General features: G+C 41.6%; 1 protein-coding gene across 8 annotated transcripts in view; it reads left to right on the forward strand.

Moving 5' to 3' along the window:
- TJP2 (tight junction protein 2) overlaps positions 1-16,483 on the forward strand; it is a 92,795-nt gene that overhangs the window by 35,655 nt on the left and 40,657 nt on the right. For 2 of the 8 annotated variants that reach the window (XM_032866570.1, XM_032866575.1), the window contains exon 1: positions 9,740-9,826. The exons of the other annotated variants lie outside the window; for them this stretch is intronic. In XM_032866570.1, the coding sequence (XP_032722461.1) occupies positions 9,755-9,826 (72 nt within the window). In that variant the 5' untranslated portion in view covers positions 9,740-9,754. Of the gene's footprint in view, positions 1-9,739; positions 9,827-16,483 lie in introns of those variants that run through there. 8 annotated transcript variants of the gene reach the window in all.

Raw genomic sequence — 16,483 nt, forward strand, 5'->3', positions numbered from 1 at the left:
TCTGATTTCCTGACCGTCACCAGTTCCACAAAAGGGAAATCTTGGATACCTTTTTATGCTTTAAGATCGCATACAGTTTCTACCAGTAGTTTCTGTTATTAGGCAGAGTTGTGTTTTTCTGAGAGGAGCTCAACGTTGCTGACTTCGGAATTTAAAAAAATGTTGACCCATACGTGAAATTTCCCACGTCACCAATAAAGGAATGGTGTGGTGTGGGGGAGGGGGGTAACTACACAGTATAGTATGGACTCAGTTTAGCTCAGCTTATGTAATAATGACACCATTTAGACCAAAGAATGAGATCTTTTTCTAAGTTTAGAAACAAAACTGTTTCAAACATCTTAACTTTTTATTTATTTAATATATTTTTTTATGAGAAGAAAACAGTAGGAGAAGCCCACTATTTTTGTATAACTCGATTCAGTTTCATCTGTGTTGTATTATTAAGTCAAAGTCATTAGTAAGGCTTGCTGATTTGCATTTTCAGTATTTTTAATAGCTTGGCTTGGTCTCCCACTTTGCCTTGGTGTGGGAGGTGGATGCAGGAAACCTCACCTTTCCCCTTCCTGTCTCTGGTCTTTGCTGCCCCCTCCCCTTAATGGAGTGTGTTTTAGTGCAACCGAGAGTTGTTTTTCTCTCTTGATTCCATGAGATGCAGTGGATACACACTGTGCTAAATGTACCATTCAAGCACACTTTCAGTTATCAAGTTTGATATTTTAAATGTATAATAAATACATATGCTGTTCAAACCATAAATTGTAAGCTTTTAAATCTTATTCATAGATTAATGGTTTAATATAAAATTATTGTCTCATATTGAGAACTGGCTAAATTAGTGTTTTCAAAGTATCAAAAATGTGTCTTGTAAAGAAAGGAAGTTTAATTAAGTAAATCTACATTAAAGGCAAAATAAAAAAAAAAGGGCATCAGGGTGGCTCAGTGGATTAAGCATCTGCCTTTGGCTCAGGTCATAATCCCTGGGTCCTGGAAACAAGCCCCACATTGGGCTCCCTGCTCAGTGGGGAATCTACTTCCCTCCTCTCTCTGCTTGTGTTCTCTCTCTCTCCTCTCTCCCTCTGACAAATAAATAAATCTTAAAAAAAAAAAAAGTTATGGGTCAGTACATAAGAAGATGCTTGGAAATGTTAGTGGTATTCAATTAAGAAATACTACAAAATATGGAGAGGTCTCCAGGCACTGCAATTTTGCCACAGTATTAGTTAAAGTAGCCAAAAAAAGATGGAAACATTAAATGACTGCTAGGGATGTGGTTAACAAATTATATGCTAAATGTGGCTATTTATAATTTTAAGTCAAACATTTGGTTTCTTAATAGCAGTAGCTGCATTTCAAATGCTCAACATGGTTCCACATTGGGCAGTACAGGTGCAGAACATTATCATTACAGCTCAGAGTTCTGTTGGAGATACTGTTAGACCAGTGCTTCTCTAACTTCTGTGTGCACTTTAATCACATGGGGGCTCTTGGTAAAATACACACTCTTTTCAACAGATCTAAGGTAAAAAAAACAGGTCCAAGGTAGGTTTTTAGGATTCAGCATTTTTTTTTTTTTTTTTTTTAAGAATTTGTTTGTGTGAGAGAGCGAGCAAGAAAGAGCATAAGGTGGCAGGTGGGGGAGAGGTAAAAAAAAAAGCTCCTTTCAGCAGGGAGCCCAATGTGGGGCTTGATCTCAGGACCCCAGGATCAGGACCTGAGCAGATGCTCAACCGGCGGAGCCACCCATGGACTCCAGGATTCAGCATTGCTAATAAGCTCCCAAGTGTTGGCAGTACAGTATCTAAACATGAGGTCTTTGAAATTCCTGCATTTATTTCCTGATTCTGATAGAAAAGGCTTGCTTTGAGATGTCAGACTCTGTAAGCCTAACTGGCTTTCTGGGGATTAACTAGGGATATTGATCTGTGGTGGAAGCATTGCGTCACTCTTTTCTGTGTGACCCATCCTGTGATGGTGCCTTGGGTCTGGGAGGGACAGTTTATTCTGTGTTTCATTAGGGCCAACCCTGCTAGCAGGATTTAGCTGAGCACTCTAATAACTGGTTTTCTAACCTGCCTTTTGACAAAGCAGTTTATAATTTTCTTTATCTTGGTACCTGTCATGGGGTGGTGGTTTGTATATGTGTTTGTTTGTTTTTTTTTTTTAAGTGAAGCTGTGTTTTAATATTGTATGGGCTTAGTCGGATTCAAAATCATAGAGTAGACAGGGCTATGTCCCTGTTGCCAAATTAGTACCTTCCTTTTTGGATTATTAATGGTTCCTGTGTAATTACAAATAAGAATGGTCTGTTTAAATTACAATTATACTTCATAGCTCAGTGTATCAGCACTATGAACATAGAGGTCTGAAATGTAATTATCTGATCTCCTGATCCCAAGCCCCCCATATATCTTATTAAAGTTGGACTCATGCAGATCTGGACTCAGACTGTGATCAGCCACCTACTAGCTGTGGAACTGTGCAAAAGTTCCTTATATTTATATACATATATACACATTGTTTTTCTTTTAATATATATTTTTTAGAGCAGTGTAAATAAAATTCACAGCCAGACTGAGGGGGGAGTACAGAGATTTCCCATCTGTCCCCTGGATCTACCAGGGTAAAGCCTTCCATCATCGGTACTCCCTACCAGAGCGGCACGTGAGTGACAGCTGACGAATCTACAGTGACACATCACTATCACCCGAAGTCCACAGTCCACAGCTCACTTTTGGTGTTGTACCTTCTGTGGATTTGGACAAATATATAATGACATGCATCTGTCATTATGGCATCATAAGAGTATTTTTACTGCCCTAAAAAAATCGTCTGTGCTCTGCCTGTGTTCTCTCTTTCCCTCCAGCCCTGGTAACCACTGATCATTTTATTGTTTTCATAGTTTTCCTTTTCCAGAAGGCTGTATGTTTGAATCAAACAGGATACCGCCTGGTCAGGCTGGCTTTTTTCACTTAGTAAGATGCGTTCAGTTTCTTCCATGTCTCTTCATGGCTTGATAGCTTCTTTCTTTTCAGTGCTCAGTAATATCCCATTGTTGAGACGCGTCGCGTGTTTAGTCATCCACTCACCTACCGAAGGACATGCTGGCTGCTTCCAAGTTTTGGCAGTTCTCAGTAAAGGTGCTATAAACACTGTTTTGTTTGGACATAAGTTTATAATTCCCTCGGGTAAATACCAAGGAGCACGAGTGCTGGATTGTGTGATGAATATGTTTGTGTTTTTTTTGTTTTATTTTTTTTAAGATTTTATTTTTAAAGTTTTTTTTTTTTCTTTTTAGATTTTATTTATTTATTTGATAGAGATCACAAGTAGACAGAGAGGCGGGAAGAGAGAGAGAGGAGGAAGCAGGCTCCCTGTGGAGCAGAGAGCCCGATGCGGGACTCAATTCCAGGACCCTGGGATCATGACCTGAGCCGAAAGCAGAGGCTTTAACCCACTGAGCCAACCAGGAGCCCCAAAGATTTTATTTTTAAATAATGTCTCCACCCAGCATGGGGTTCGAACTCAGAACCCCGAGATCAAGAGTCACGCACTGCACTAAGTCGGCCAGGCGCGGCCGAGAGTGTGTTTGGTTTTTAAGGAAGCCACTGCTCTGTCTTCCCGAGTGGTCGTCCCGTTTCCACGTTCTCGCCAGCTCTTGCTGCTCCACATCCTCATCGCATGTGTTGTCATTGTTCCAGATTTTGGCCCTTCTACTGTGTTCAGTGGTTTCTCCTTGTTTCAATTTGCAGACCCCTGATGACATAGTATGTTAAACATCTTTCATATACTTAGTTGCCATCTGTGGGTCTTTGGTGGGGTGTCTGTTGAGGTCTTTGGCCTGTTTTGTAATCAGGTAGTTTTATTACTGTTGAGTTTTCAGAGGTTTTTGTATGCATTTGTCTGATAATTGTTCTTTATCGGACATCTTTGCAAGTATTTTCTCCTAGTTTTTGGTTAGTCTTTTCATTGTCATTCACAGAGCAGAACTTTGTAATTTTAGTGGAGTCCAACTTATTAATTCTTTGTTTCGTGGCTCATCAGACCTTATATTTGCATAAGTAAAAAAGGGAGGAGTTGGGTTTTTGGAAGGGTTAATTGTTAACAGTCATTAAACACTTGATACAATGTCTGGCGCTTTTAAATTTTCAGTCAGTGATGATGTGTTTTGGGTCCCCTGGTTTACACACATGTTCACAGAGGTGCCGCTCTAGGGAGCTTATACCCAGCTGGCTGCTGAAGGAGCCAGAAATGAAGTCTGCCCCGGTTCCCTTCCTGCACCCTCTCCCTCCCAAGTCACCATGGTTTTGCAGTCAGTCCAAAGAGCTGCTGAGCCAGGTTGACTGGACCCAGACCAGCTACTTGGAAATGAATGTCAGGCTTGTCAGAGCGACTGGATCCACTGCTGGTCTAGCACCGAGCCAACAATCATGGCTGTCGCTGCGGCCAACTTTTTTTTTTTTTTTTTTTTTTTTTTTTTTTGGGGTTTAAGGCCAGGAACTGATCACAGTAGTTTCTGGGGCTCTATCGGTGTAGAGGGAAAACGGCTGTGTTTATCGGTGGAAAGGATTCAGGCTTTGCAGCCACACTGACCTGGGTTAGAATCTGTTCTCTGCCACATTTTACTTATATGAACTTCAGCAAGTTGCTTTACTTCTCTGGCTTAAGTCTTCTTTTCTGTAAGAGGAATCTAATAATTATGATATTGGTAATAGCTAAAAATGATGGAGCATTTACTATGTGTCAGACACTACCCCGAGATCTCCACGTGCATTGTCTGCTTAAATTCTCGTAACAAGCCTAGAAAGGTTTACAGTTGGGGAAACTGAAGCAAAGATAAGTTAATGTAATTTGCTTGAGTTAAGTGGTTAGTAGAGACCAGAATCTCCACTTTCTGATTATGGAATCCATGATGCATCCCTTAAAATAAATGCTTTTTTTGAGATATAATTCACATACCATACAATAAAAGTGTACAATTCAGTAGTTTTTAATATATTCACAGACTTGTGCAACCCCCACCATATCAATTTTAGAACATCTTTATCACTGCAAAAAGTAATTCCCGTACCTGTTAGTTAAATCACCCCCATTTCTCCCTGAATAACTACTCCGAGGCAGCCACTGATCTGCTTTGGTCTCTGGATTTGCCTCTTCTAGACATTTATGTAAATGGAATCCTTACCGTATTTGTCTATTTGCATCTCTTTGGCTTCTTATATTGTCTACAAGATTCATCTGTGGCACAGCGTGTATTGGTACCTCATTCCTCGTGGCCAGACACTAGTCCATTGTATGGATAGACCACATTTGGCTCACCCGTTTACCGACTGATAGTCATCTGGATTGTTCCCACTTTTTTGCTATTACAAATAATGCTGCTGTGAACATTTGTGTACAGTTTTTGCGTGGACATATACTCCCAGTTCTCTCGGTGTCCATGATATGTTCTAAACTACTAGACTGTACTCTTCCAGGAGACAGAAAACAGGCCGTTCTTACTTGGGAGTGATCTGGTTACATTGTTGCTGCAGTGCCTTTGGTGGGTACCTTTATTGAGAGCGCTAATTCAGTGATGAGCACTGAGCCAGGCTTTTCCAAATGCTGCTTCATTTAGTCCTTACATTTATAACAGGGTAGACATTGTATGTCCTGTTTTACAGATGGGGCCACTGAGCCTCACCAAGTAAACTGCTTGAGGTCACAGAGCTTGTAGAGCATGTAGAGAGCGGAGCCTGGACCAGGTGTGTGGGATGGCCTGCAGAGCTCTTACTTGAACACCATATGGCAGTATACCCAGAGGTATATTCATGAAGACCCTGCCTCCCACTTCGAGGTTTGTTGGCCTGGATTTAACAGACTGCTTTCCACAGGAGTTTGCTTCATTTCACCCTATGAAGTAGACAGTGATACTCATTTCTTATTTGTATCAAATGGCAACAGAATTCCCCATGATCCCAAGGTCATGGGTGGGTTGGAGGGTCAGAGTCTTGGTTGGAGGTGTCTTCTTGGAGTCTAGGTTCATTGCTCTTTGCATTTCAGCACAGCTGCTTTCTAAACAACAGTGGGGTCCCCAGGCATACCGTCATACCATTGTTGTCTCCCAATTCTTTCTTTATTTTAATGCAGACTGAAGTTTTCCCTTAGGTAAATAAAGGGTGATGGGTTTGGAAAAAAAAAACAAACAAACAAAAAACACCTCAGTAAACCCTGGTACCTTTCAGCAGTGGGCCTGGAATCTAATCATATGAATTCTGAGGACCTGTCAGGAATCCCTCTTATAACTTGTGTTTGTTATTTTTTCTTAACTGTAAACAATCTAAGGTGTGTGCTGTGAGCACTTACTCTCTGGGGCTGTGAAGGGAGGGTAAGGAGCGGGGGACTGCCTTGTTTATTCCATCAGAAAGTGAAATAATTCTGGAATAAATGATGGGCAGTTTTTATTGGCAAACCAAAAATTGCTTGAAGAGTTAATTCATTGCTGACTAGTTTACTGTTATAAGGAAGGGTTTACTTTGAGAGACCACAGCCAAGTGCCCCAAAGCCAAGGACTTGGTTTATAATTTTAAAAATGAATCATTTTAGGGAAAGAGACTGGAGCTCACTTTCTGCCTTTCCTGGGAAATAGTGGCTGCTGCCTACTTCTTTGATAGGCGTCTTGAAATTGTGCCCAGCGATTGGAATTTTTACTAAATCCTTCACCACCATTAAAATAAGACCGATTTTGTGAGACAAGAGAGGGGTATGGTCTTTGTAACTGCCATTACCTCATCAGTCACCTTGCTCCAGCCCCACACAGCCTTTTCCTTCCTTGAACATAACCAGATTCTTTCTCACCTTGGGGCCTTTGCACTTCTGTTCCCTCTCCTTGGAGAACGGTTCCGATTTTTTTTAGGATTAGTGCTTTCCAGTATCCTAGCACTTACTGTGGCACTTACTGCTCTTGCGATTATAATATATGTTTATTTGTTTATTATTTTTCCCATTAAAATCCTTCCTGTGAGGGAAGGACTTGGCTTGTCTCCCACCAACGCAGACAGTGAGCCTTTATCTTCATCTGCTGTGGCAGTAAGCAGCACTGAGCTGTCCTTACTGTGGACTGTCCTACTTACTGTCCTGCTATGACTGCCTTGCACAGTAACTTTGGGTAATTTGTCTTTCAGTCCACAGGCTGCTGTTCAGTAAATGTTTGTCAAGTATATGAATGTGGAGGTTAGAAATCTTGGGGAAGGTAAATTGTTAAACTTGAGGTCTTCTCATTGAGGCAGTTGTTCTACCACAAAATATCCTTTGGATGCCCCTGGTAGAACAACTTCTAGAGAAAGGCCCAGTGGTTCCGAAAGCTACTCTCCACACCCCTTTTTCTTTCTCAGAGTCTTTGCTCTGTGCTGTTGTTGGCATCCTGCACGCCCCCCCCGCCCCAATCCCATTCATTCTTCAGACCTTATCTCAGTGTCACTTGCTTAAGGGGAACCTCCCCCCATTCCCTGTCAGGTACTGACTCTTGCCGGGCTTCCTGAGGGCGGTGACATATCTCTAAAGGCCATGCTTTTTATTTATCCATCCATCCATCCATCCATCCATCCATTCATTTAATAATCTCTGTGCCCAACATGGGGCTCAATCTCACAATCCCAAGATTAAGAGTGACATGCTCTTCCAGCTGAGCCAGCCAGGTCCCCCAGTGCTGTATCTGTATCATTTCATCCTCAGAGTCTAGTAGGCGGCCCTTGGTAAATATTTGCTGATTGAATGAAGAATTAGTGATAGTGTATTTGCATACCCATGTTCCACAGCAGCACTGTTCACCATAGCCAAGAGGTGAGAGTCACCCAAGTGTTCATCCATGGACGACTAGATCAACAGAATGCTGTATACACACACAATGGAATATTATTTAGGCTTAAAAGGGAAGGAAATTCTGTTGCATGCTACAAGAATGAACACGGAGCACATTATACTAAGTGAAGTACACAAAAGACAAACACTGTGAGACTCCACTTACGTGCAATATCTAGTAGCCAGATTCATAGGAACAGAAAGTATAATGGTGGTTACCAGGGCTGGGAGGAGGGGGCAGTGGGGAGTTGTTTAATGGTGTAGAGTTTCTGTCCTGCAAGACGAGTAGTGGAGTCTGGATGCCCAGCAATGTGAAGTACTTAACACTACTGAACTGTACACTTAGAAATGATTAAGATGGTAATTCGCTATGCATTTTTTTTAAGCACAATTAAAAGAATGAGGACAGAAACTGTGACTTCTGGAAATCACTGTACAAGAATCTGGGATTCTTAAGTGGTAGGATGCCTGTGACTTCTGGGCAGTATGCATAAATTAGGGAAAGAATATTTATTTCCTCATCAGGGAAGTTTAAGTATGTTCCGAAGGACTGTCAGAGGCAAGGAGGGAGCTGCTGGGGCCTTCCCTCTGCTCCGGGGGCGCAGTGAGCCAGTGAGGCCTGGGATGAGCCTGGCCGTGTGTTGGGAGCCTGCCTCCACCCGCACAGCTCTGCTGAGTACACGTCGTTGTATTTCCTGTCAGTGTAAGATTTGAAGCAAACTTTTTCTCATGTCCTACTCAATTTTGCTGACCTAACGCTTGTGAAAAGCTTAAAGAAAAGGCATGAACATGTTTTTGGGTGCTGTTCAGCATGCGCCCTTTGTAGAGGTTATTACATTTCAGACTGACAGTGGCCCTCTGAGGTGCAGGCGGTATTATCCCCATTTTTAAAGAAGGAGACACCTTATCTAAGGCCACAGCTAAGTGACAGAACAGAGACTGCTCTGCAGATCTGCCTTTACACCTTCCACTTCTGCCGCTGCTTCATGTTGTTTCCTGTGTGGTCTCCATCTCATGGTCCATATTTATCAATCGGTTCGGAGGGTGCACTGTCCTCATTGAGCAGACTGCTTGCTGTGACCCCCTGTGTAACATGCACAGTAGTAGCAAGAATGATGACTGGATCCCCAAGACCATGCTTCTGAAATCCCAAACCCAACTTGAAACCCCAGGCATCCCATGAAGTCTTTTCTAGATGTCCAAAACCCTAAAATGTACTTTTTACTCTCCGCCACCCCCCACCATCGGTAAAAACAGAAACGGCTCTTTGTTACTCTTTTATCTGCTGATTTTACAGAGAGGTTAGGGAGCAGAGAAGACTCTGCCGAGGGAGCACTCTGTCCCCCAGTTGGCTCCAAGTTTCCTCACGCCTCCAGACCTCTTATCGCCAAGGATGTGAAACTTCTTCTCTTCAGGACTCTAATTTCTGTGTAGTATCAGCAGTTCCATTACCTAAAACATTACCTGTTCATTTCCAGCCAGCTTACATGTTTTGTGTGTGTGTAGGGGAGGGTCTGTATAAATAAACACTTCTCTAAATGTTCATTTCCAGAGTTTTGCTCCAAAATGTCCTATTTTTTTAGTAATTTCTACTTTGATACTGAGTCACTCTCTATGTCTAACAAGAATATTTGCTCCGATTCTCTCGTTCCCTTGCATGGGAGAGAGGGAGGGAAAGAAAGCTGTTCAAGTGGTGTAAATCCCCACTGCTTTCTTTTTTTCCCTCACAAGTGGTGCTTTTCAAAGCGTTCCGGTGTCCCTGCTGTATGGATGTGTCACAGTGCGAGATGACAACAGGATTTGCTGGGAATGTGGGCCACTATTGTATCCGCCTTACGTAACCACGTGGAGTGATGGCAATGGGTGAGCAGCCTGGGGTGTAGGCAGTGGCCTGGCCGATTAGTCCCCAGAGGCCATGAAGACTGCTCAGGTCCTCCAGAGGATGTGGATCCAGGCTGTTAAAAAGTTGGGGAGATTGAAAAGCCATGTGAGTCCCTCTGCAAGCTCTCCCCCCTTTTCTTTCCCAGCTTTTCTTTGTGGGAAGTGGTTGGGGAGCAAAACCTTTACAGGGACTCCTTTCTCTTCGGATTTATTTGCGCTTCTGGCAGCTTTCAGTAACAAATTGTGACATATGGCATGTAGTCAGTGGTGGGTTTTAAAAATACTTGGCTTATTTTTAGCAGACGTGTGAAACTGATAGCCTCTTACGGGACTTACGAATCAAAGGCTGCTGTTTTCCATGTGTTGGGAGTCTGCGAGCACTGTGTTGCTTCCCGGGAATGACTTAATTACACTGCCTCGTAGAAGATGTTTGTGTTTGGGAATTTCTTGTTTTGGGGTAAAACTTCTTGCTTCCTTGTTCTGCAGAAATCCTTATTCTTATAGCTAGGTTCTGAAAGTATAGGAAACAGTTTCTCACATGTTCTATTTTCCTTTTAGACTCAGAACAGTAAGTACCACTGTAATATATGAGTGTTTATCTTTATGGCTTGCGGTTTTTATCAGGTAGCTTCTTACGGGCTGAGTATGAATAATCTTTAGCTTTAGCTATGGCTTCTATCTCCGGGAAACAGCACTTTGTGGACAGAAAGCCTCAAAGTTGCCTGTTGGGGGAGTAGAAGCAGTGAAGACTTCTAGTTATCTGTCCTCTAGTTGGTTTTTAACATGTTTATGTAAAATGTAGGATTTTACCTGTTTGGCCAAGATATTTCAGAGGGAAAAAACAACTTGAGGATATTTTTTAAAAGACATATCAAATTGAACTATTTGTCTTTGTTCCTTTCTCTTCATTCTTTATGTAAATACTGTGTGTTAAACACAGTTTTTTATTTATTGTAGAAAATTAGCTCCCTTTAACTTTCCACATTGTCTAGGAATGACTCATTATAATATCATATATAATTATATGATATTATATTATATATTACATACATAATATATTATATGTAATATATTATATATAATAATATATATGATATATGATATTATATTATATAATTATAATATATAATTACAATTAATACAGTTTACATGAAAGTGGAAGTGAGGAGGGGCTGGGAGCAGTACACTGAAGAAGATGCTTCTGGTGTGTGGGGTGTTGACTGGGGTGGGAAGGAGACCTGGGAGTTGTGCCCCCTGCTGCTCCCACCGAGCTAAATGATCTCTCCCTCATGGGCCTTCCGTCCATTTTTCAGATTATTACCACCACCCTGTCTTTCCCTTTTCCAGTCGAGTGATCACACTTTGTTCTGTCCTTTTACTTTGTAGAGTCTGGGCTTAAAAAATATTTGGTATAAGGTCCCTTGTCTAGGAATCAGGTGCACCTTGAAATTCACTCATATGCCCTCCCACCCCGGTTTTGAACTTATAAAATGTTTGGTGCACATAAAGAATTACGTAATACTTGTGACCTTGAGCCTATCATACACACCCATCCATGGAGCCTCATGAGAGGCTTTCTCTCTCTGCCTCTTCCCCAGCTCCCTTCATCCTGAAGTTTGTGGTTTTCATTCCCTTGCTTTTTTTTTGGTCATAGTTTTACTGCACACATACACACAGGCATCCCTAAACAAAACATCCCTACAGAAAATATTAGTTTTCTTGCTCTTTCTTTATTGTGGTTAAAAAAAATACCCACAGAAAATAAAACTCAGCATCTTAACTGTTCTCTGTTTTATTTAATTTTCTTATTTTTAAATATTTATTTGAGAGAGAGTGAGCATGAGCAGGGTGAGGGGCGGGGGGAGAAGCAGGCTCTCTGTTGAGCCAGAAGCCCCATACGGGGCCCAGTCCTGGGACTCTGGTATTATGACCTGAGCCAAAGGCAGACGCTTAACCGAGTGAGCCATCCAGGCGCCCCAGCATCTTAACTGTTCTTGAGTGTGTAGTGCAGTGTTGAACACGTTCACATTGTGAAACACTGTTTGCTTTCTGAACGATATAAAAATGGCATCTGGCTTTGCACATTCTTCTAGGATGTTCTTCACTCAACATTCTGGGGCTCTGATTTGTTTTCATTATAGTGTAATATTGCATTTTAATAATATATGATGATTTATTTGTCTATTCTGCTCTTAATAGATATTTGGGTCGCTTGCAGGTTTTGGCTGTTGAGAATGTTGCTGCTGTGAATACTCTGTGTGTGTATCCTTGTCACTTAATTCATACCTTCCTCTCAGGCCTTTGCCCAGGAGAGAAATCATGGAGTACGTGTGTCTTTGGCTCTGATACCTGTGAGCTCTTCCTGGGGCCCTGTATGTAAAGCTCCTTAGAGCTAAGCAACAGCTCACTGGCTTTCATGCAGAGGGAGTCTGGATATTGATAGCAGTTCTGGGATCTGTGCGCAGCCCAGCACAGTTGGGTGGGGCCCAAGCCCAGTGGCCCAGTTTGCAAGGCAGGAGCTGAAGCCCTCAGTTAAGCTGCTGTGCCGGCAGCCTGTCCCTGGGGGATATACCCAGAGATGATGTTCTGAGGAATGTGTGACTGTGTGGGGTGCTCTTTGTTTCCCAAAAGGTTATTTATATAGATAAGCAGGGAAGACACTCAGTGATTTTCTGTTTGGGTACACTGTGGTTGGTAAACACTCCATGGGCTCTGGTGTTTTGTCTTGTTTTGTTTTGTTTTGTTTTGTTTTATTTGCCAGTGTATCAGAAGGGCCACAAATCACATGCTTGGTACATAGTGGGTGCTTCATAAATATTTTTGAGTGAATGAATGAATGACTAAGTAAGTGAGTGAATTAAGGGTTTGCTCTGAGACCTTCATAAAAAGTCATGGTTCTGTGGGCTAATGTACACAGTTACAGTACATTTTAATAGTTTTCAAAAGAGCTGTTAAGATGTATTTTTACTTCAGTTTCCTAATCTTTAAAAAATAAGATTTTAGATTCATCACTTATTGTAACAGAACATATGTTCTTTTAATATTATGTTTAAGTACTTAATGGTTTATGTCACAGCCCACTAACCCTAGGTAAAGAAGAAGCCATTTATAAACTGATCATTTTATACAAGTTGGTGAACTCTTTGGGTACCTGGCAAAGTATGATTGGTGAAAACTTTAATTCAGTCCTTTTGGGATGGTAGTGGTAGGAATAGGGGTTTAATTCTCTTTCTGATCAATCTAATTTAAATTATTCCTGTGGGCAAGGGTGCCTTGGTGGGTCCATTAAGCATCTGCCTCTGGCTCAGGTCATGATCTCAGGAAGAGACCAACCTGGGCTCCCTGCTGAGCTGGGGGTCTGCTGCTCCCTCTGCCTCTGCCCCTCCCCCCCAACTTGGGTTCTAACTCCCTCTGTTCTCTCTCATTCTCCCAAATAAATAAATAAAAAAATCTTAAAAAGAAAATTACTCCTATGGGCAACATAGGAATACATAGATAATATAATCTCATTATGGAGGAATAGTGAATTTCAAAAAGCCAGGTTCATTCTACTTGGGAAACATTTAAAAAATAAAGTTTTGTTTAATTTGGCTGAATGATAACAAATTTTAAATCCAAAACTTTAAAAAGAGAATTTGCTGTTTTTATTTTAAAAATAAAAATTTATTCTTGGGACGCCTGAGTGGCTCAGTGCGTTAAGTGTCTGCCTTTGACTCAGGTCACAATCCCAGGGTCCTGGGATCAAATCCCACATCAGGCTCCTTGCTCAGTGGGGAGCCTACTTCCTCCTCTACTTGCAGCTCCGTCTGCTTGTGCTTTCTCTCCCTCTCTTTCTCAAATAAATTAAAATCTTTAAAAAAAAGTATTCTAAAAGTAATGTGCTCTTATAAAAATATTCTCTGCCATACGACAGCTCCTGGGGAAACTTAACATTTTTTGGTATTGTTCCTACCTCTTTCCTATCTGCTTATACAAGGTTTATACCAATTTATCTTCCACCCCTTCCACCAAGAACAGACAGACCTAAAAATACAAAACCAACTAGCTCTTTCTCTCTTTAATTGAAAACAGAGTATTCATGACAAAGAGTTTAAAAAAATTGGTGGAAGTTAAATATTTTCAGTGCCTGTGCATTTCATTGTGTTGATTCACTTAACCCAAATATCACTTCCTTTTTGGACGTTGTGCTCCCTCCTGCTCCATAGCATTGCCCGGTCCTAGGGGTGATTGTCATGGTATTGGTTAGTTCTTTCCTGATGATTTTTAGATAAGTCTTTTGGAGAGGGTGCTCTGTGATGTTTTTTCTTTCTTTCTTTTTTTTTTTTTTAAGATTATATCTATTTATTGGACAGACAGAGATCACAAGTAGGCAGAGAGGGGGTGGGGAAGCAGGCTCCCCACTGAGCAGAGAGCCTGATGCGGGGCTCGATCCCAGGACCCCAAGATCATGATCCGAGCAGAAAGCAGAGACTTAACCCACTGAGCCACCCAGGCGACCCTCTATGATGTTTTTTCTTAACATGTAGGGATATAGCTATATTCAGAGAAGAGATGGCATCTGTATTTATTTTACCCCAACTTCCAGATTAATTCACTTTGTTGAAATTTGCCAGCTTTAAGGTAGCGCCAGGCACTGAGAAGATGAATTTGGGGAGCATGCCTGCTAGTGAAGTTCATTTCTAGTTGGTAGGTGACTGATTAAGGCCACGGTGAAATCTGAAGGTGTCGGGGAGTTAAGGAGGTGTTCTGTGGAAATGGAAAGAGATGATTAGTTTTGATCAACTAGGTTTCTGCTTCCTATTTCCTTTTAAGGAAACTTTTTTTTTTTTTAATAGAAAAGTTTAATCTCGGAAAACTTGTGTTATACTGGCATATGTTAGACAGAGACCAGAGCATTCCAGAGGGACAGTGATGAAGCACTCCTAGAACACCAGATCACAAGGGCCGAGTTCCCAGCCTCACCAGTTCAGGAGTGCTGTCCCAGAAGCAGGGTGCCACCAACTGTAATAGAAAATTTCCTTTAGGGGGCCTCAGTTGGTTAAGTGTCTTCAGCTCAGGTCAGGATCCTGGGGTCCTGGGATCCAGCTGCCTTGGGCTCCCTGCTCAGCAGGGAGTCTGCTTCTTCTTCTGCCCTTCATCCTGCTTGTGCTCTCACTCTCACTCTTGCTCTCTCTCAAATAAATAAAATCTTAAAAAAAAAAGGAAAAGAAAATTTTCTTTAGGAAAACTTGCTAGTAGAAATCTGTGTCTTGTGAGGATGCGGAGAAAGGGGAACCCTCCTACACTGTTGGTGGGAATGCAAGCTGGTGCAGCCACTCTGGAAAACATCATGGAGGTTCCTCAAAAAGTTGAAAATAGAGCTACCCTATGACCCAGCAATTGCACTACTGGGTATTTACCCTAAAGATACAAACGTAGTGATCCGAAGGGGCATGTGCACCCAAATGTTTATAGCAGCAGTGTCCACAATAGCCAAACTTTGGAAAGAACCTAGATGTCTATCAACAGAGGAATGGATAAAGAAGATGTGGTGTATATGTGTATGTGTGTGTGTGTGTGTGTGTGTGTGTGTGTGTGTGTGTATCTATATAATGGAATACTATGCAGCCATCAAAAGAGCTGAAATCACGCCATTTGTGACAATGTGGATGGAACTAGAAGGTATTATGCTGAGCAAAATAAGTCAATCAGAGAAAGACCATTATCATATGATCTCCCTGATATGAGGAAGTTGAGAGGCAACATGGGGGGTTTGGGGGGTAGGAAAGGAATAATGAAACAAGATGGGATCAGGAGGGAGACAAACCATAAGAGACTCTTAATCTCACAAAACAAACTGAAGGTTGCTGGGGGAAGGGGGCTAGGGAGAGGGTGATTGGGTTATGGACACTGGGGAGGGTATGTGCTATGGTGAGCGCTGTGAAGTGTGTAAACCTGGTGATTCACAGACCTGTACTGCTGGGGCTAATAATACATTATATGTTAATTAAAAAATTAAAAATTATTAAAAAAAAAGAAATCGTGTCTTAATCGTATTAACAGCTGTTGAATGGACAGTGTATCCACTTCTTGGTTTATGAGAAGGAAACCTTTCTGAGTGCCTCCTCTGCACTAACCACTGTACTAGGAGTGAGTGAGATATAAAAATCTTATCTGAAAATCCACTTTCATTTTCTTCCAGTTGACAGTGGTCTTGGTGAACAAACTTAAATAATTGGAGGAGATTTACCTAATTTAGATAATCTTTTCTGAATGTTTGCCTGTTTCACTGTGTGGATGTGCCTTCACTTAATCTAAACATCACCCCTTTTGGGATGCTGCTCCCACCCACCCCATCCCTGTCCCATAGCAGCTGGTCTCAGGTGTCCCGTGGCATATATTCTAGTTCTCTCCTGTTCCTCAGACAATTTGTATTTTCTTTTTAACCCTAGAGGTGATTTTTTAAATTCTAGTTTTTAATCTAAGAATTCTGATCTCTTGGAGCTAGTTGGTATTAGCCATGGAAATGTCCTAAAAGTGAATGCATAGTGAGAGGGTGAGCTGAAGGAGATTATTTCCTCTCACTTTGAGTCATCAGTTATAGCTACTCAAGAGTAGGCTGGTTTACCTTCTGTACAAACAAAATTGCTTTTTTCTAACTCCCCTTTGCCAAAGGGAACAAATGATGGGCTCCCATAGATCAGTTGATAGAATTGCCTTTTATGTTATGCTGTGTTCTCCCCATTTCAGAGAGTTTCTTAACCAGGAAAAAAGCAGCACTGCA

The sequence above is a fragment of the Lontra canadensis genome, unplaced genomic scaffold (assembly GCF_010015895.1).
Source record: "Lontra canadensis isolate GAN:19392208 unplaced genomic scaffold, GSC_riverotter_1.0 scaffold31, whole genome shotgun sequence".
In the NCBI taxonomy this organism is placed as follows: Eukaryota; Metazoa; Chordata; class Mammalia; order Carnivora; family Mustelidae; genus Lontra; species Lontra canadensis.